The 20082-nt window shown below is 41.8% G+C and overlaps 2 protein-coding genes across 5 annotated transcripts in view; one reads left to right on the plus strand and one right to left on the minus strand.

Annotated features, from left to right (window-relative positions):
- Nucleotides 1–3773: 3773 nt before the first annotated feature.
- Nucleotides 3774–14744, minus strand: DNAJA1 (DnaJ heat shock protein family (Hsp40) member A1). 2 transcript variants are annotated; one of them, XM_029921163.1, is made up of 9 exons: nucleotides 14628–14744; nucleotides 13375–13516; nucleotides 13011–13188; nucleotides 11320–11424; nucleotides 9977–10204; nucleotides 7979–8093; nucleotides 5981–6096; nucleotides 5586–5686; nucleotides 3774–4984 (listed from the first exon to the last, which is right to left on the minus strand). In XM_029921163.1, the coding sequence occupies exons 2-9, from the start codon at nucleotides 13504–13506 to the stop codon at nucleotides 4766–4768; spliced, it is 1194 nt and encodes a 397-aa protein (XP_029777023.1). In that variant the 5' UTR covers nucleotides 13507–13516; nucleotides 14628–14744; the 3' UTR covers nucleotides 3774–4765. The 2 variants fall into 2 exon arrangements, with proteins under 2 accessions (XP_029777023.1, XP_029777024.1); XM_029921164.1 differs by lacking the exon at nucleotides 14628–14744 and adding an exon at nucleotides 14443–14457.
- APTX (aprataxin) overlaps nucleotides 14363–20082 on the plus strand; it is a 46268-nt gene continuing 40548 nt past the window's right edge. For all 3 annotated transcript variants that reach the window (XM_029921166.1, XM_029921169.1, XM_029921170.1), the window contains exon 1: nucleotides 14363–14629. The gene's annotated coding sequence lies outside the window, so the exon portion shown is untranslated. The remainder of the gene's footprint in view (nucleotides 14630–20082) is intronic.

The raw sequence follows: 20082 nt of genomic DNA on the forward strand, positions 1-20082 counted from the left end.
TGTGCATCTGTCTATAATTTCCTTTTGTATAAACCCAAAAAGTGTGTGTACTTACTCTGCACATAGTTTTTCTTGCAGGAGGAGCCCCCAGGACTGAGGCCAAGGTGAGAGAAGGGGTACCCTGGCTCCTGGACTCCCACACCAGCCCATACTCCTGTCCAGCTCTCCGTGAGCTGCTTGAGGGCCTTAGACCTTCCAAGCACACACAGTGGGGTCCCTGTGCCCTTGCTCCAGGTCTGGGTGAAGCAGAGCAGTGCTGGAACCTGGCCTGCATCCTGGGCTAGGGAGTCTGATGAGCTGTGGGTGCTGTGCACTAGCTGGAGCCAACTGTCAGAGGCTGAAGGTGTCTGATGGTACCACCATGGTACCACTCTTTACCAAGGGATGGCAGAGATCATGTTATTGGCCTCTTAACCAGTATCAGTGGGAGAGGATAAGCAAATGGGAGCTTGATGGCAGTAACCAATGGCATATAGCAGTCCCTCATCTGTGGTTTCAGTTACATGCAGGCAATTGCGGCCCAGAAGCAGATGATCCTCCTCCTGACGTAGCATCCGAAAATCAAACCGAGCCTAACACCATGTCATAATGCTTTAATCATTCACCTCACTTCATCTCCTTTGGGCATTTTTATTTCACATCATCACAACGGCGAATACAGAAAGCTATTTTGAGACCACATTCACATTTTATTACAGTATGTTCTTGCAATTCTGTTTTGTTTTTACTGTTAATCTTACTGTGCCAAATTTGTAAACATTATAGGTAGGTAGGTATGTATAGGAAGAAACATAGTACATAGTGCTCAGGACTATTCTAGGTTGTGGGCCTCCACTGGAGGTCTTAGAACATATCCGAACTGTGGTGGGGTGGGGGCAGAGATGGACACCTGCACTCTTCTGAAACAGCATGTTGTCAGGTAGCTAGGGAAGTAGGTATCGGCTGCATTCTACTAAGGTACAACTGGTCTCTCTCTCTGGCACTTACAACTTAAAATATAGGGCAGTAGAGTTTACTCCATGAAGGTAAGGATATTTGTCCTATTTCCCATTCAATTGTTAAATTTGTGACTCTGGGGGCACCTGGGTGACTCAGTTGGTCAAACATCCCACCCTTGATTTCTGCTCAGGTCATGAGGTGAATTTTGTGAGTTTGAGCCCCATTTCAGGCTCTGTGCTGGTAGCACGGAGCCTGTTTAGGATTCTCTCCCTCCCTCTCTGCCCTTCCCCCACTTATTTGTGACTCTGGAAACATTGAACTGAGGATGGGATTTCAAGGCAACCTTTCTTTAAATCTCAGGTAAAATTACCTTCTTCACCAGTTACTTTTCAATTTGTAGTAGTATGACTAAGAGCCCTTGCTATGTAAGCAGCCTTTTTTCTATGAAGCACAGCGTTATCATGGCTCCCATAATACATATGAAGAAAGGGACTTCCAGAGGTTCCCATACCTTTGCTCACGGAGCACACACCAAAAGCCAGGAGCAATTCCAAAGCTCAATCTTTTCATCCTTTGAATCTGGCTATCAGCAGCCTCTCTTTAGGTGTGGGAACAGGCAAAGAATGCATGAATGGTTTCTCCACAATCCGTTACCATATACTTACCTAAACTGGCCACAGGAATTGAACTGAGTAAAAGAGCACTGAATGACAACTGGAACTGCACTTGGGCCAGAGCAGTGGTGCTGTCACTCAGTAGATCAAAGGTAGATTCTCAGGTCCTGTCCCTGACCTCTGGAATCAGTAATTGTGGCACTGGGGCTCATCAGCCTTCCTGTTTTGAGATCCACAACACTAGAGGGCAGTTTCTCCACCCCTAAGGTGGATGTTTTGATTCTTCTTCTGCCTCATAAGGTTGCAGAGATAACCAAATTAAGTGATAAAGGTTGAGGACTTGAGAAACCCTTGAAAGAGCATCTTTATTTTGCTGTAGCTTGTTAGCAGTTTCATTCACTGCATTTTTAGACCATATGCATTTTCTCACATTTCAAGAGAAATTGTAATGAAGTGTACTTCTAAGCTGTGAAGCTCCCTTGGTCTGAGCCTCAAACTTAAAAAAAAAATTAATATTTATGTACTTTTGAGAGAGCAAGAGAGGGAAGGGGCAGAGAGAGGGAGACAGAATCTGAAAGAAGGCTCCAGGCTCTGAGCCATCAGCACAGAACCCGACATGGGTCTCAAGCCCACAAACCATGAGATCATGACCTGAGCCAAAGCGGGACAATCATCCAAGCCACCCAGGCACCCCTGAACCTCAAGCTTCTAACTGCAGTATCAAGGGCTGCCATCATTGGACTTTCTCTTAGTAATGCATTATCCTAGATGGTTATTAGGACTATGTCCCTATGTTGGTACTGCTGAACCTTGGCTGTTCATAAACCTCCTGGGGCTTAAAGCTACACCCAGCTCATCTATATTAAAATCCCAGGGGTGGAGGGGAAGGGCTCAAATGTCTTAGTTTCCAGAGTAACTAGTGTGGCCAAGGTTGAGAAAAGTACCGTTTGCATGCAGAAAAGACCGGATGCTAATTTCACGTACAGGAAGATCTGCCACTATTAGCACCCTCCTGGCACATTCTTGTTCCCTACAAGTATGAATGCGTGGGGAAGGCATCAGAGCATTAGTGCTGGGCCGGGAACTCCATTTGTGTGCCTGCACATTCATTCCTATGGCAGACGTGGTCAGAGCTCTGAGAAGACTTTAGTCCAAATTCTCAGGGGCAGTTTTTAGACTATAATCGGTTTCTGCCTCTTTATTGTGGTAGAACATGTGAAATATGTTTAGCCATTTTTAACTGTGTAAGTCAGTAGCATTAATATTCACAGCCTTTGTGCAACTATGAGTATTTTTTAAAACTGTCACAACCAAGTAAGCACCAACCATTCCTCTTCCCCTTAGCCCTTGGTAACTGGTCTCAATTTGCCTAGATAGGTCATTTTTACATACACGTACATTTGTATGCACACATACCATCACATTCTGTCCATTAGTTGGGTATGGGTTTGCTCCCCCTTTGGCTACTGTGAATTTTATAAACACTGGAAGCATATCTCTGACTTAGCCAAGGAGTATATTACTAGTCATAGGCTTCTTGAGAAACTGTTCAACTTTTCTTCAACAGATGCACCATTTTACATTCCTACCAATGAGGTACAGGGCTCTAATTTCTCCATGTTCTCACATGTAGGTGTGAAGTAGCACCTCACTGTGGTTTTAATTTATAGTTGCCCTCATGACTGATGTTGATTTTTAAGATGTTACAACATAGGGCTCTTTGTAGATTTATCATACGGTTATGCTTTCCTGAGTACCTGGCATCATATCCAAACAGAAGGGTAGCTGTGTGGTACAAACTAAAACCAACAATCTAAGAATATTAATTACAAAAGTCACTTATGACAGACACTGAAAAGTGTGGAAACTACTCTTAAGTTTTAGTTTCTCCTTCAATGTTCTCTAGGAGGGGAACTTAGATGTGGGCCACTGCTGGGGAAATGTTTAACCTTCCTGATTACAGGAGATGCAGCAGAACCAGGATAAATGGGTAAAAACTTTCACATTCTAATACCAGTGTTTGTAAAGTTTTTAAAACCTCTTCTGGCTCATTACTTACCCTCACCCACTTTCACTCCCCACCCTTAACATTGAACTGTAGTTAAGTACCATTTTCAATTGCCCATAACTAAGTTAAATGACAAATTACCTATCTTACTTAGTGAAAAGCCAATGCTTTTAATCTAGGGGAAAAAAAAGCCTGTAGTGACACACTGGAAATGCTTTGTAATCAGTATATTAAGGAGACATTCATACATTTCAAGAATTGCTTAATTCTGATATCCAGATTTAAGCTTGTGAACATGACTTTTTAAACATACAATTAAAGCTATTCATAATTTGCTATTCTACCAACATTAAATTACAGTTACTTCGGAGCATAAGTTAAATGGTTTAAGTAAACCTGTAACATACCTAACAAAACACCTTCCTAGCTCATACATGCAAATTCACTTCTCCATGTAAATGTCTTTTCACTCTAAGTTACCCTGCTCCTGAAGCCACTACTCTGAAGCTTATCATGGTCCAAAGAGAAGGAAAAAAAAAAGGGTCATCAGGACTGATAATATATATATTAAAAAAAAAGATGGCACAGCAGAAGGGAAGGCAATTCCACAAGTGCAAGCCCTCAAACAGCAGATAAACCCCTTTAGAAAGGTGCCCTTTCCATCACTGAAACCATATCATTGAAACCATAGGCCAAATTACACAGCATGCCATCTTCAAATAACAGTCGAGGCAAAAGAATAATTGCAGAAGCATCACAATGAATCCCACCTAATAGAACTACAGACCAATACTTCTCTACAAATTAAGTTTTTGATTGCCAATTAAACACAAGTTTTTAACTTCATAGCTTAACAATTAAGGGTTATACACTGGAGTCAATACATATACCTAGCATTTCACTGGAAACTACTTCATGTACATAGAGCTGAAATCAGTTACAAGGTAGGGCCTAACAAATGCTAGGGGAGATTTTTTTTAAAAGTAGTTTTTACAAGAATTAAACTTATCTTGCACACTGAAGTCATCATACATACAGGGCAAAGTCAGAGCTTTTATATTTTTTATTCTTCATTTAACTTTTAAAACACTACTATAGTTGAATATTAAAACAAAAACAATAGCCAAGTAGTGAGCTATGATTATAGTCCTTCACTCATTCACTACCACATGTAAAATGCCAGCAGTGTTCTTCACTGGCCCCATTAAGAGGTCTGACACTGAACACCTCCCCGAGGGTGATGTTCATCATCCTCATATGCTTCTCCGTTGTAATGGCGCCGTCTTTCCTGATTTGGATCAAAGTCCACCAGTTCTACCTGGTCCATTTCATCAGTCTCTTCTACTTCCTTCCTCTCAGGTAGGAGTTTTTCCAGCAAAGAGAGTTTATCAGGAGAGAGAAAGCCATTCTCTGGAAAGTTTACCTATAAAAAGAAATCTCCACTGTAAGTTGTTTGATTTACTTAACCATTGGCTCCTTAGACATAATACCATTGACCCTTTTCTCCCAGAAAAAACACTTTGGTGAATCTGCCAATCTCACTGTTAGAACCCATGTTCTAAAAGGCACAACAGCATCTAGCTAGAAGCCTTACCTAGAATTTAAGGCATTAAACAACCAACCTCATCTGAGTAAAGGTGCACTGTGATTATGATTCTATTCAACTTATGAGAACCCATCTTAAAACATACTAATTCCTTCTAACAGAATTTAAATAAAGCTATTCTTTCTACAAAAGCAGTCCTCTGCCCCAAAATGCATTTTAAATTAAAAAAAAAAGTTTACTTTTGAGAGTGACACGGTATGAGTGGGGGACGGGCAGAGAGGAAGACAGAATCTGAAGCAGGCTCCAGGTTGAGTTAGCTGTCAGCACAGAGCCTGACATGGGGCTTGAATCCATGAACCGTGAGATCGTGAGCTGAAGCCGGACGCTTAACCGACTGAGCCACCCAGGCGCCCCCAATTCTGTTGTATTTTAATAAGCTAATCGTTGTTACGTATTCTTAGACTACTTTATAGCTTACCTTAAATTCAATGATTAGGCGACCCTTTTCATATGGTCTACGATAAATTGGCATGCCTTCATTCAGCACACACTTGATATCTCCATGTTTGACAATCTGACCTAAAAACATAGAAGCCATGTTTTCTTCAATATAATCACATTTTTATGAGGCAAGGAAAATTATAGAGGAATGTCCTAGCTCACAGACAGGAGTAAATTTATGTAAAGGCAGCAATCCAATTACCTTTCAGTTCTTAAGGGGTTCCAAAAGAAACCCACTACCATAGAATTTCCGCTCAGCTCACAGGAAAGACTTAATTAAATAAAACACCAGTTTTCTCCATGCCTATACTAGTTAGCAGCAGACCCCGAAAATACTGTAGTACACCAACAAGCTCATCTATGTTATCATACCTGGATGAGAGGTGATGACAATGGTTCTGTTGTCAAGAGTAGATATTGGCTTTTGAAAGCCGCACAGTGCTTCAACCAGCTGTATGTCCATACACATGAAAAGATCCTCCCCTCGCCTGGATCAACAGAAATGACATACACTCAATTCTTTCAAATCACCAGCAATTAAAAGTACCACAGCAGGCAATTCTAACAGCAAAGGTATCTTTCTTTCCCCATTCTGAAAACAGCTGTGATCTAGAAACAGCAAATACATGAACCCTGCCAGCCATTTCCTGGATAAGACTTTAGGATCCTTCCACACATTCTAGGCAGCCTCTACTACTTACCATCCCTGAACTCTTTCAATACCTAACTTTATTTATTTAAAAAAAAAAATTTTTTTTTTGTTTTATTTTATTTTTTTTTTTTTGTTTTATTTATTTTTGATACTGAGAGAGACAGAGCATGAGAGGGGGAGGGGCAGAGAGAGAAGGAGACACAGAACTGGAAGCAGGCTCCAGGCTCTGAGCTAGCGGTCAGCACAGAGCCCGATGCGGGGCTCGAACCCACAACCGTGAGATCTGACCTGAGCCGAAGCCGGAGGCTTAACCAACTGAGCCACCCAGGCGCCCCTCAATACCTAACTTTAAATCTGGTTTCTCACATGTGGAAAAAAAATTTCCCACAATAGGGTGGCTAAAAAAAAAAAAAAAAAAAAAAAAAAAGGCAAATATTAAGGAGGAAAGGACATTATAGTGTGAGGCAAGACTCCCAACTGGGTCCCAGATTTAGGTTCTGTAAAATTAAGTAATGGGGATGACTAAATCCAAACAATAATTTTTTACTAACATACATAAATTACTATCGTGCTTTGCATATTATGAACATACTTTTCGTATTTTGTATAGCCCACTTCCTCCTTGTGCTTAGACTTTCTTTTCCAATTCGTATTAGTAAAATACCTTTTCCATGCAGAGTATTCTCCAAATAACACCTGTAAACTCAGGAGTGCCTGGGTTGCTTAAGCATCTAACTCTTGATTTCAGCTCAGGTCAGCAAGTTCCTGAGTTTGAGCCCCACATCAAGCTCTGTGGTGAAAGTGCAGAGCCTGCTTAGGATTCTGTCTCCTCTCTCTCAAAAATAAGCATTAAAAAAACTGGAAATAAAAACAGATTCACCTCAAATGAACCCATCAAAATCCTGACTTTGACAGCATTTCCCATTATTTAAGACACTTGTAGGAATGTTCTTTTTCACTAACTCAAAACCAGTTCCTTCAGATGCTACTTCCCACAGCTTTCCAGGAACCCTACTCTCGTCCAATGCTTTAAATTAGCAATGGCTATATATTTAATCCATGAGTTAACAAAATACTTGTTCTTCACTGTAAGATCATAAACATGGTATTTCACAGCTACAGATCTCAATATGTATACTAATTTAGTTTTCTACAGAGGTTCTACACATTTGTTTACAATTAAACACAACTCCACTTTTAACAAACTCTGGACTCAAAGGAGTAAAAGGTTTAGGTTATTTCAAATTAAATGCTTACACAAAGACAGTTTAGGAATGGGTTTCCCTCATCTATCCATTTATATTCATACAAAACAATTAAAATTTTTTTAAATTTATTTTTGAGAGACAGAGCGAGCAGGGGAGGGTCAGAGAGAGGGAGACACAGAATCCGAAGCAGGCCCCAGGCTCTGAGCTAGCTGTCAGCACAGAGTCGGACGCTTACCTGACTGAGCCACCCAGGCACCCCCATACAAAACAATTCTTAAAGCATATCCTTTAGGTGATGATTTACCTAAACTTACCCCCAAATCAAAATCTCATCTTTTGCTTGTAGCCTATTGAAACAATGGTTAACAGCCTTTTAGAAGAAATGTCACATATAACCTAACTCTCCTGCTACACTTTTCTGCAGTATTTCCAAGAAATATTGTTAGAGTAATGAAAAGCTCGTGTAAAAAACACAATTTGTTACTTTGAGTAATTGATAAAAGTTTTTACCGAGTAAAAACAGCATGGTCCTTCTGATCTAAAACAATGATAATATCTCCTGGTTCCAGTCCAGGTTCTTGGTCTCCTTCACCATGGAATGTTATCTTCTGGCCATCTTTCATGCCTAAAGACAAAAGATTAGTTTTATACTCTATTTTTAACATCCAGCTATGGTCAGAATCTTTAAAGAAATTGATGCATGTTTGAGTATACATGAAAAAAAATGCCCAAGTCTTTGTAGATGCTAAGTTTACTGAAATGCCTAAGAATGCCCACATGATTCAATCAGTCCACTTTCTTACCAAAGAAAGCAATCACAGTGGAGAACACAAACCCTAGACACAAACTCATGTGAGGCTCCAAATCTCAGAGCTGCTCTTTACTACTAGCCTGGATTACCCTGGGGAAGCAGTTGCATAACATTCCAATCTTTCCCAGAGATCTCCTCATCAGGTCTGTTTCTTCGAGGATTAAATAAAAAGGCCCATGCTGCCAACCAAATCAGTTGACTGGCAAACATTACCATAAATATTAACCATACATATTACTTTATCTCCATCTTGTCTCCTGAACCAATCACTGAGGGGACCCAAACAAGAGCCACTTTTTTTAGTTATGCAAGACAGGAAATCCCTATTACATAGCCAAAACTGTACGAATCCCTATATATCCATCAAACTAGATCCAACAACTATCATCTCATGACTGATGCTTCACGCATTATAGTACCTTCATCCACATTCCCTCCCATTTTGAAACAAAATCTAGACATAATTCTTGAGAATATATCTCTAAAAAACTAAGAACGTAAACCACAATACCAGTATTACATAAAGAAAACAGTTTATCTTATTCATGAGGGCTAGTTGCTGTCTTGTTGGAGCAACTCAGTTAGGTTTTGCTGGATGTTCCACTACTGTAAAAGGCGTGGATAAGAGCAAATATGCCTTCACTTACAACTAATGCCTTCCTAAAAACATACTGTTGGTGGGGAGCCTGGGTGGCTCAGTCGGTTGAGTGTCTGACTTCGGCTCAGGTTATGATCTCAGTTTGTGGGTTCAAGCTCTGCGTCAGGCTCTGTGCTGACAGCTAGCTCAGAGCCTGGAACCCATTTTCCTATTCTCTGTCTCCCTCTCTCTCTGACCCTCCCCTGCTCACGATGTCTCTCTCAAAAATAAAACATAAAAAAACCCATACTGTTGGTAGCAAAAGAGATGTCCTATCAGAGCAAAAAAAATCCAAACTTAACTACACATGGACCAATTGAGAGAGGAAAAACAATAAAAGGAGAGCAGTACCATGATTCACACAAAAGAATACTATTTTACAGAGGCTTAAGTTCATGCAGATTTATGTAGATTTAATATGGAATGAGGTTCATATGATCAGCAGTTCCATATCGGTATGCACATTACAGTTTCACTTTAAATTAGCCATGTCTAAAGACATGGCCACATATTCCTAAGTTCTTATGTATCAGTTAATAAAACATGTTCATTGGCTTAGAAAAATTTCAAGAAAATAGGAGACCCCCAGATTTCTTCACTTAAACCTCCCATACTTAAAAGGCACCTCCTGTAATGCCTGGCTGGCTCACTCAGTGGAGCACATGACTCAATCTCCAGGTTGTCAAGTCCAGATCTTTAAAAAAAATAAAATAAATAAATAAATAAAAAGGCATACTGCTTAATCTAGCAGTTCCCAAGTAATATTTCAGTTGCAATAGAAGTGGGAGATCTAATGATTTAATAGGAATACAAAAAAATTAAGCTTAGAACACTATTCAGTCATTTGCTGATGTACTTAGTGTTCTATTAAACATCCTTGAAGCATTCCCTACAAATATACAAAAACTTGGATGAGAAAGCATTTACTATGTAGCTAAATGTTATATTTGGGAGTTAAGATCATATATAACCTATTAAAGATAATTTTTAACAATTATAAAATGTAGTATTAAACCTGCCACAGCATTTAAGAATTCAAAGTAAGTGATTCAGAACTCACCTTTGTCAATATGAACTTCTAGAATCTTCTTTTCGCGAACTATCTTCCTTCCATTGCAGCTTTTACATCTATCTTTAGGACTGATCCGTTCCCCATGACCCTGGCACTCCATGCACACAGATTGAATTTGCTGAACCATTCCAGGTCCTATCTGATGAATTCTGATTTGCATTCCTGTACCTCGGCAATTGGGACAACATTCTACTGCTCCTTTCTTTCCGCCTCGGCCTAGACAGTTCAAAAAGAAATTTCTGAGGTTGGTACTGAATATAATGAATATTTTAATATTAATAAAAAGTCTTAAAACACTACATTTAATTTCCGAGGTCTGATGGAATGCTGTTCTAAAAATCTACAACTCTTCAGCCTTTTTATATTTGAAAAAATATAGCCACCACCAGCTTCAGTTAATAGATAACATTTAGACTGTCTTTCCAAAGAACCATTTCAGATTTTTGTTTTAAGCATCGGCTCCCAAAGGAATTTTAAGAATACTTTATCTGGAAGATGAAATTATTTTAAAGCATATGTTCTCTTTAGAAAATTCCATCATTTCCAATAACTTAAGATTACAAGCTCTCGGGGCGCCTGGGTGGCTCAGTTGGTTAAGCCTCCGACTTCGGCTCAGGTCAGATCTCACATTCGTGGGTTCGAGTCCCGCATCAGGCTCTGTGCTGACAGCTAGCTCAGAGCCTGGAGCCTGCTTCTGGTTCTGGGTCTCCTTCTCTCTCTGCCCCTCCCCCTCTCATGCTCTGTTTCTCTCTGTATCAAAAATAAAAATAAAAACATTAAAAAAAAAAAAAGATTACGGGCTCTCACCCATAAATTGGTCTCAACAGTTAACTGTCCAAAAAAAGACAACACTGTTTAAACAGTATTACAGTTTGGGGAAGCCATTAGAAGGACTCTCTAAGTTTTAGAGAGAACATGAAGGGTTCAACTCTGAACAATGTTGAGGGAAAAAAAGACACCACAAATTACACTGATCCCAGCTTTATGTAATACACATGAGGCCCCTGAAAGACTCAGGTGATTAAGCAGCTGACTTTGGTGGCTCAGGTCATGATCCTATGGTTCGTGAGTTCGAGCCCCGCATCAGGCTCTCTACTGTCAGAGCAGAGCCTGCTTTGGATCCTGTCTCCTTTTCTCTTTCCAACAACCGCCCCCCCGCCCCAAGACTTAAAAAAATGAAATAAAAACACACATGAAAAAAGGTGGTAGGTTCAGGAGGTTTTCTTCATGCTCGCACTCTCCAAGATTTAGGTAGCCTATTGTCAGTTTTATCTACCTAAAAGAGCTTCGGTCTCATTTTCACTTATGGTAAAGGTGTGAAAAGACCATACCTTCACATTTGTCGCAAATCACATTCTTTTGCAGAGCTAGTTTTCTTGTTGCACCATTATATAAATCTTCTAAGGTTACGGAGAGCTGATGCACAACATTTTTACCTAGAATAAAGGATAGCTAATCAAAAATCTAAGAGGTTACTTATATTTCTGTTCAGTACACTTCAAAAATAGTAAAGGGTCATGTAATTAAAGACTAACCTCAGACACATCAGTTGAGCACCTATTGCATACACAGAACTTGGCCACATTATCACACATGACCCACAACTGTGATGTAATTTTAGGTGAGGAAAATAGGGTGACATTAAATAATCTGCCCAAGGACATATTTCTGGCGATCTTATAAACCAAACCAATCAAAAACCTCAACTGCGAAATCACTTGGGAAACTGAAGATGTTAAATAGGTTTTACAAAAAGTTAATCCCAACTGTAGCTCTGTCCTAATATACTCTTAAATCTTTCACTTGGTATGGTATTGAACGTGGCCAATTTCTTCATCCAAAAATCCTTCAGCCCACAGAATTCCAACTTAGCAAAATTTGCCAGGAAAGCAGACATATTTATTCAGTCTCTATAGAACGCTATCAAATTTCCACTTCTTTCTGAAAAGCAGGCTATTTACTTTCGGGACAATGGTAGTTAAAGACTGTTTCTTACATACAGTTGTTCAAGAGACCTTACATACAGTTGTTCAAGAGACCTTCCTGCAATGATAGAAATGTTTTATATCCATGAAACCTAATACAGTAGCCATTAATCACATGTGGCTACTTAGCACCCAAACATGGCTACCATCAAGAAATTTTTACTTAAATGTGGCCAGTGGCTATAGAGCAGTGCCGTATCTCACTGTAACAGGTGACGTGGAAAGTAGAAATTGCATAAGGATACAAAGGCTAAAGTCACCTGCCAATGGTTAATAAGTTTCTAGTTAACGAGTCTTCCACAATGACTTTTATCCACCACAAAGGAGTACTGCCTTACACCTCAGTGCAAAAAGCTCCCTTGCTCCTATCTGCAAAACATGCCTAATGAGTATTTTTCATTTCCAAAGCAGCACCATTAACTCTATCCTTTTCCTCTTAGCTCCACCTTTGGTTCAGTATCAATAGAATTCCATGCAGTTGATTCTGGCATGATAAAAACTGCCCTTCCTACTTTACCTTTATACATTTGAGACTACAGAGAATGGGGGGAAACCCCACCAAACTCCTGAAATGGTACTGAAGGATAAATAATCACATGACCCAAAAAAACAAAACTTATTAATCAAAAGCCAGACTTTGCTACTAGTCAATTCCTTAAAAGTAAAAAAACAAAAACAAAAAAAAAACCCCACGGTTTTTCTGTGGGAGAAATCACCCCAACTTAACTTCGGCTCAGGTCAGATCTCACATTCGTAGGTTCGAGCCCCGCATCAGGCTCTGTGCTGACAACTAGGTCAGAGCCTGGAGCCTGCTTCAGATTCTGTGTCTCCCTCTCTCTCTGCCCCTCCCCCTCTCAAGCTCTGTCTCTTTCTGTATCAAGAATAAATAAAACATTTAAAAAAAAATACTTCAAAGTAGCAGTTTATCAGTTTGCAACTTCATATTAACATGTAAACAACCATTTCAAATAGGTATTTCAAGAATTTACTTTCACAAAGGGCTACTTTAATTTGCTGCATGTGGACTAGATTTTTACCTCTCCTTTCTCTTTGCATCCTTCCTCCTCCTCCAAAAAACATATCAAAGATGTCCATGGGGGAGCCAAAACCACCACCTGCGCCACCTTCTTTAATTGCTTGCTCTCCTCCTTTGTCATATAATTCCCTTTTCTTTGCATCAGAGAGCACTTCATAAGCTTGAGAAATCTGTTTAAACTGTTCAAGAAAAAATCTGCCGTAAGAAAAAACGTGTTGCAAAACAGTGCCTGTATTACACACTCATTGTCAGGTTGCAAAGAAATACTGTAAACACCTGGCAAAGAATTACACAGCTACATTTAAAACCGAACACATATTTAAAAAAAAAAAAAAAAGAAAAAGGAGGAGGAGTACTTCACTTGCCTTCTCTCCTTCATTTGGATTCTTGTCAGGGTGGTACTTCAAAGCCAATTTCCGGTAAGCCTTTTTCAGTTCTTCCTGGGTGGCATTGGGTTTGACCCCCAAAACATCATAGTAAGTAGTTTCTTTCACCATTTTCTACAGCCTGAAATAAAATCCAATTTTAACTTTCAACCACTAATTTTAATCAGTAAAAATCAAAGTTAAGGCAGAGAAATCTTTTTCCCAAATTTGATAGAACACTAACATCTCTAAACTTCAGATGGTAACAAAGGTAACAAACCCTTTGGTAATTCAGCTGTGAATTCTTACTAACTAAACAGCAAGTAATTTTTAGGAAATAATTCACAGGCCTAGTAGCTGGTCCCCACTCTCCCACAGGAAAGCTGCTCCATACTTAACGCCACAATCATCTGGATTCTTCCTGTTTCTCTTCCCCAGTACTGACAGCAATAATCAAAAAAGCACCAATAGGCTCAGTTCTTACGTTATCATTATCTTCCGGTAAATCGGATAAGCCATAGACTCCCTAGATAAAATAACATTGGGACACAGGGGAGGAGGAAAAGGAGTGGTTCATGAAACTGATTAAAAGCAGAGAAGGCAAGCTCTCCCCCCGCAATCCTAAGGGCATTTCTCAATCACAGAACTTGTAGCATCCCTACTTTGACCACCGAACACCTCTCTCCCCCACAAGCCAGCGTAGTCTCCATATCTTTAGTTTGCCCTCTACATTACAGAGGGTTACGGTTTTCTTCTTCCCACCAGGGACCAAAGGTGTGGGAGAACCCCAGCCAGCCCTCAACAAAGAGCAGCAGAGGAGTCCGGAGAAGCGACCGCAGCCTCCGCCCCGCTCCCTCCGCAGCCCCTCGCCCCCTGGCTCCTCCCGCGCGTGCGCGAATGGTCGACCCCCCCCCCTCCCCCCGCCCCAGCAAGCTGGGGCGGAGGGGCAGCGGGGCCGCGCTCGGGGAGGGAGGGGTCTGGGTGGAAAGCTGAAGGCTCCAAGTCCTTGGGGACCCAGGCTAAATACCGAGTGGAGAATGCTTCAGTAAACATCTCGGGCCCACTCACCGCGTGCGCTGAAGATTGCGGCAGCACCACACCAGTCCTCCCAAGAGAGAACCGTGGATACAGGAACCGACAACCCTCCCGCCCACGCGGAGCCAACCGCCTCTGACCGAAGCCCCATCCGGCTTCCCCGTGCCAACAATGGCGCCGGCCTTGGGACGAGGGGAAGCGCGAGGGCTGAAACTCACCGGTGAGCGGGCCGAGGCCGGTGCGGGGGAGCGGGAAGCAGCGCGTTGCTGGGCGCAGCTCGGGCAGCGCCGCTCCTCCGCTTTCCGCCGAGCGTTCTGGAAAGTTCCTCCCGGCGAACCGCAGCCGCCGTCTTTTGTAGCCGAGTCCAGGCGCGTCACTCGACGGAAGTCCCGCCCCTCTCACCGCTGCCACCGCCCCTCGGTTACCTGGGCAACGGCGCGGGGGCGCTCGGACTGGGAGGAGCTGTGCCGAAGGGCCTTGTGGGGGTGGGCTAGAGCTTGGGTTCTTGGCGCTCGTGGAACTTTCTCGAGTTCCTTCCTCCACCCAGTGGCGCCAGGAGCGCGGAAGTCTTGGGCGGGAGCGGGTATTGCTCAGGAGCGCTGCTATTCCGGGCCAACTCTGGATTCCCAAGTCCGTAGGGCGGTCGCCGCCGCCTGTGATGGCGGGGAGGGCTTGGGGACAGAGCCCCCCGCGGGAGCTGAGTTCGGAAGGGGAATCTTTCAGAACAAAGCCCTGCCTTATCTCCTCCCCGCCGGCTCCTCTTTTGCCTTTTTGGGCGTTTCTAACTGGCTTTGTTCCTCAGCCTTGAGATTCTGGAAGCCCGCTGGGGAAGAAATGCCGAGCAAAGGGGCTTGGGTTTGTTCTGGGCAATCTCACAGGCCTTGGATCTTGCTCCTTTTCACGCGTAGTCCGTGACCTCGTAATCCACTAAATTGCAAGTGGGAGGAGTTCTTTGTGAAAATCCAGGCCCCTGTACACATGTTATTTGCCTTGGCCCTGGCCTTACACGTTGGACACAGGGAAATGGTTGAAATGCCTTGGTGCAAAGTTAGGGCCTTGGACTCCGGGCCTGGCATTCACCCCGTTTGGTTAGAGAGGGGCAGCAAGAGTGGCTATCAAATCGTTTTAAGTGTTTGACCTAAATTTTAAGCCCCATCAGTCTGTGAACTTGGATTTACAGTCTGTAGAGTGAGTACATGAGCTTTCAAATGATGGGACCGGTGTGGGGATGGGGGCATAATGGAAAACGGAGTCTGTTATATTAGTAATCCCAAACATCGGAGTATCGACTGCCAAAGAAGGGGGAGATAGAAAGATGAAAAAGCCTGGTTCGCATTGCTTAGCCTTTAGTGGGGAACCAGACATGCCAATGGACTTAAGGGAACCACAAAATAGAGGTCAGCAGGGGAGAGACTCCTATATCAAATCTGATGGAACTGAGGTTTAAAGAAGGAAGAACTTTCCCAGCAAAGGGCAAAGCACAAAGGAAGGCCGAGAGGTAAAAGACTGTGATGCTTCTAGGAAATTGCAAGTAATTGGATACTGCTAGACCTAAGGTTGTTGGTGCCAGGAGACTAGGTTTAAGAGCTATTTGACTACCCTTTTGATACATCTTGCTAAGCTAAGAATTTTGAACTTTACTCTGGAGGCTTCTTGATGGGTACCTTTTCATACTTAGTATCTCTTTTGTTTAAACTGGGCACCCAGGGGCGCCTGGGTGGCTCAAGTCAGTTAAGCGTCCGGCTTTGGCTCAGGTCATGATCTCACGGTTCGGTTCGTGGGTTCGAGCCCCGCATCCGGCTCTGTGCTGATGGCTAGCTCAGACCCTGGAGCCTGCTTCAATTTCTATATCTCCCTCCCTCTCTGACCCTCCCCTGCTCGCACTCTCTCTCTGTCTCTCAAAAATAAGTAAAAAAAATAAGAACATTAAAAAAAATTTAAACTGGGCACCCAGTCACACCAACCTATCTGCAGTTTTCCCCCAAAGGCTTCACTTCTCTCTGCTTTTGCTCAGGCTAACAAGACCTATTTTTTTTTTTAAGTGTTTCTTTTTGAGAGAAAGAGAGACAATGTGAGTGGGGGCGTGGCAGTGAGAGAGAGGGAAACAGAATTTGAAGCAGGCTCCCGGCTGTCAGCACAGAGCCGGACCTGGGGCCCAAACCCACAAACCGTTAGATCATGACCTGAGCCGAAGTCTGATGGGTAACCGACTGAGCCGCCCAGACACCCCGAAGAGACCTAATCCTTACAGTCTTAGACATTACCTTCTCGACTTACCACCTCTGGTATAAACTTTTTCACTTTAACTGACCCTTATTAAAAGCCTAATACTGCCAGGCAGAGCACTAGGGTCTGGTAATAATAAAAAATCACTTAAATCATGTTCCCTGCCTTCAAGGATCTCATCACACAAAAAAGGACAAGTATTATAAATGCCAGTAAAGGAAGAGTATTGAGGTGCTGAGTAGCGGAACCTTGCATCACCCAGATGGGTATCCCAAATCAAGAGACAGCAAGTATAAAAACATAAACAAATTAACAGAACAGTAACGATAAATTTTGTTCATGTGTTTTGAGGTGTTATAGTTCTGAAATTCCAACTTTACCATAGTGTGAAATGCGTGTTTGTGAATCTAACATTGGCTATGCATATGAAATAAGTGGAGTATATATATCAAATCACTTTAACTGAGTTTCTCAAATAAATAGTACTATGTCTAGTGCTTCTTAAATATTAATGTATTTAGTGTTTCCTTTAACCTCAGGAATCCAGTTGAAATTCCCACAACTTTGAGAAAGATGGAAGTCCACATAAGGCTATAATATGTGATACTGAAAATCCTTTTAAAACCTTCAAGCGAAGTGAGCTAAATTCTTCAGTAAGAATAAAATAAGGAGCATGAAAGTTGGTTTTAAGAAAAGGAAAATTGGGTGCTTGTTTGCTTGTATGTGTATAGAATATTTCTTAAGGATACCCCAAAACTTGTAATATGGTTGCCTTTGGGGAGAGGTAGGTGCTGGGGAGAGACAATAGGAGGGAATTACTTCACAATCTACCATTTTGTAACTTTGGAATGTTTAACCTATTTGTAGTATTTATTTAAGAAATTAAACTTGGGGTGCCTCGGTGGCTCAGTTGGTTAAGCATCCAACTTCACCTAAGGTCATGATCTCATAGTTTGTGAGTTCAAGCCTTGCATTGGGCTCTGTGCTGACAGGTCAGAGCCTGGAGCCTGCTTCAGATTCTGTGTTTCCCATTCTCTCTGCCCCTCCATCACTCACACTCTTTCTCTCTCTCTTTCTCTCTCTCTCACTCTCAATAATGAATAAATGTTAAAAAAAAAAAAGAAAGAAATGAAACTTAAGGGGTATCTGGGTGGCTCAGTTGGTTAAATGTCTGATTCTTGATTTTGGTACTCAGATCATGATCTCACAGTTTTGTGTTTGAGCCCCACGACCGTGCAGAGCCTGCTTGGGATTTTCTTTCTCTCTGCCCTTCCACTACTTGAGCTCTTTCTCTCAAAATAAATAAATAAACTTAAAACAAATATAAACTTAAAAAAGTGCCAAACCCTCTCCTCCCAATTCAAGCTTTGAACTAGTAATTTGTCACTCAAGTAACAAAGTTGGATAATTCTTGATGGCCTTAAAAAACATTATCACATATGTTCTAATATTTTTCCTCCCTAGAAACTGAATGATGCTAAAAATATATCCTGGGGCGCCTGGGTGGCTCAGTCTGTTAAGTGTTTGACTCTTGGTTTCTGCTCAGATAATGATCTTGAGGTTTGTGAGTTTGAGCCCCACATTGGGCTCTGAGCTGATAGTGTGGGGTCTGCTTGGGATTCTCTCTCACCTCTCTCTCTGCTCCTCCCCTGCTCATGTGCTGTCTCTCTCTCTCTCAAAATAAATAAGCTTTAAAAAAATAATAAAGGGGTGCCTGGGTGGCTCAGTCAGTTAAGCCTCCAACTTCGGCTCAGGTCAGATCTCCCGTTAGTGGTTCGAGCCCCGCGTCGGGCTCTGTGCTGACAGCTAGCTCAGAGCCTGGAGCCTGCTTCCGGTTCTGTGTCTCCTTCTCTCTCTGCCCCTCCCCCTCTATTGCTCTGTCTCTCTGTATCAAAAATAAATAAAACATTAAAAAATTTTAAAAAAAGTAATAAAAAAATAAAAATATGTCAATAAGAATTCTAGCTTTTCAGAAAGAGAACTTAGCACTTTTAAGCATTCTTATTTACATAAAATAATACAAAAAGACTAGCAATAATTTAGGATGTAAATTCTTTTTGGTAAAGACATGGTATACATGCTGTTTGCAAGTTGTACCTTTCTCTTAATTTACTGTCATCATGTCAGAATAAATAAATCTACCTTGTTTTTTTAATTTTTAAAAATGAATATATTTTTTGAGAGAACATGGGTGCACATGTACAAGCAGGGGGGAGGGGCAGAGGGAGAAGGAGGAAGAGAATCTTAAGCAGACTCCATGCTTAGTGAGGGGCCCAATGTAGAGCTGTATCTCACAACCATGAGATCATGACCTGAGCCAAAATCAAGAGTTGGATGCTTAACTGACTGATCCACCCAAGTGCCATTGCTGTACTTGTCTCTTTAAATTAAAAAGAGAAAAATTTTATTGGAAAGCATAAAATAGAAAGTAAATCTCAGTGAAATTGCTGTTTCTTATGCTTGTTTAAATTTTTGTTTTTTGAGAGGGAGAGAGAGTGAGTGTGTGCCAGCAGGAGAGGGGAAGAGTGAGAGGGAGAGAGAGAATCTGCGTGAAGCCCAATGCAAGGCTAGATCTTACAAAGAATCATGAGATCATGACCTGAGCCAAAATCTAGAGTTGACCACTTAATCAACTGAGCCACCCAGGCACTCCTAAATTAAATTTCTTGATGGGGTGCTTGGGTGGCTTGGTCAGTTAAGCATCTGATGCTTGATATCTGTTCAGGCCATGAATCTCGCGGTTTATAGTTCAAGCCCCAAACTGAGCTGATGGTGTGGAACCTGCTTGGGATTCTCTCTCTGCTCTTCCCCTCATCCCTGCCCCTGTGCGCATATGTGCTTGTGTGCATGTGCTGTCTCTCTCAAAAATAAACATAAAAATAACTGTCTTTTAAAAAATTTCTTGAAACATTTAGTTTTTGTTTGTTTGGTTTTTGTTTATTTTGGGGGAGAGGCAAGTGGAGGAGGGGTAAAGAAGGGGGGACATAGGATCTGAAGCAGGCTCTGTGCTGACAGGTTGACAGCAGTTAGCCTGTTATAGGGGTCAAACTTACTAATTGCCAGATCATGACCTGAGTCAAAATCAGATGCTCAACTGACAGCCACCCAGGTGCCCAGAAACATTTAGTTTTTAATTGACTGTGGGACTTAGTGGGGCTGAAAATATGTTTTTGGGGGATCACCAATTTGTTCTTGTTCTTCTCTTACCTCTATGCCTATACATGGTTTAGTTTTCTTTATGAACTCTTCTTTCTAACCTCCTTACCTCCCCCCCCAGGTGTTATTGAAATTCTTTTATTTTGTTTTTTTCATGTTTTTTTAAAAATTTATTTTTGAGAGACAGAGCGCAAGCAGGGGAGGGTCAGAGAGAGAGGGAGATACAGAATCTGAAGCAGGTTCCAGGCTCTGAGCTAGCTGTCAGCACAGAGCCCAACGCAGGGCTTGAAC

This window comes from Suricata suricatta, chromosome 13 (genome assembly GCF_006229205.1).
Source record: "Suricata suricatta isolate VVHF042 chromosome 13, meerkat_22Aug2017_6uvM2_HiC, whole genome shotgun sequence".
Classification (NCBI taxonomy): domain Eukaryota; kingdom Metazoa; phylum Chordata; class Mammalia; order Carnivora; family Herpestidae; genus Suricata; species Suricata suricatta.

Bases quoted from the DNA above. Each gene is read 5' to 3' on its own strand.
- DNAJA1 (XM_029921163.1), bottom strand. From the start codon at position 13,506: ATGGTGAAAGAAACTACTTACTATGATGTTTTGGGGGTCAAACCCAAT. The intron at 6,097-7,978 runs GTAAAAACTTTT...CTGTTGATCCAG, and splicing joins GACCATGCTGTTTTTACTCG to GCGAGGGGAGGATCTTTTCA. The intron at 5,687-5,980 runs GTATGATAACAT...CTATGTTTTTAG, and splicing joins TGTCATCACCTCTCATCCAG to GTCAGATTGTCAAACATGGA.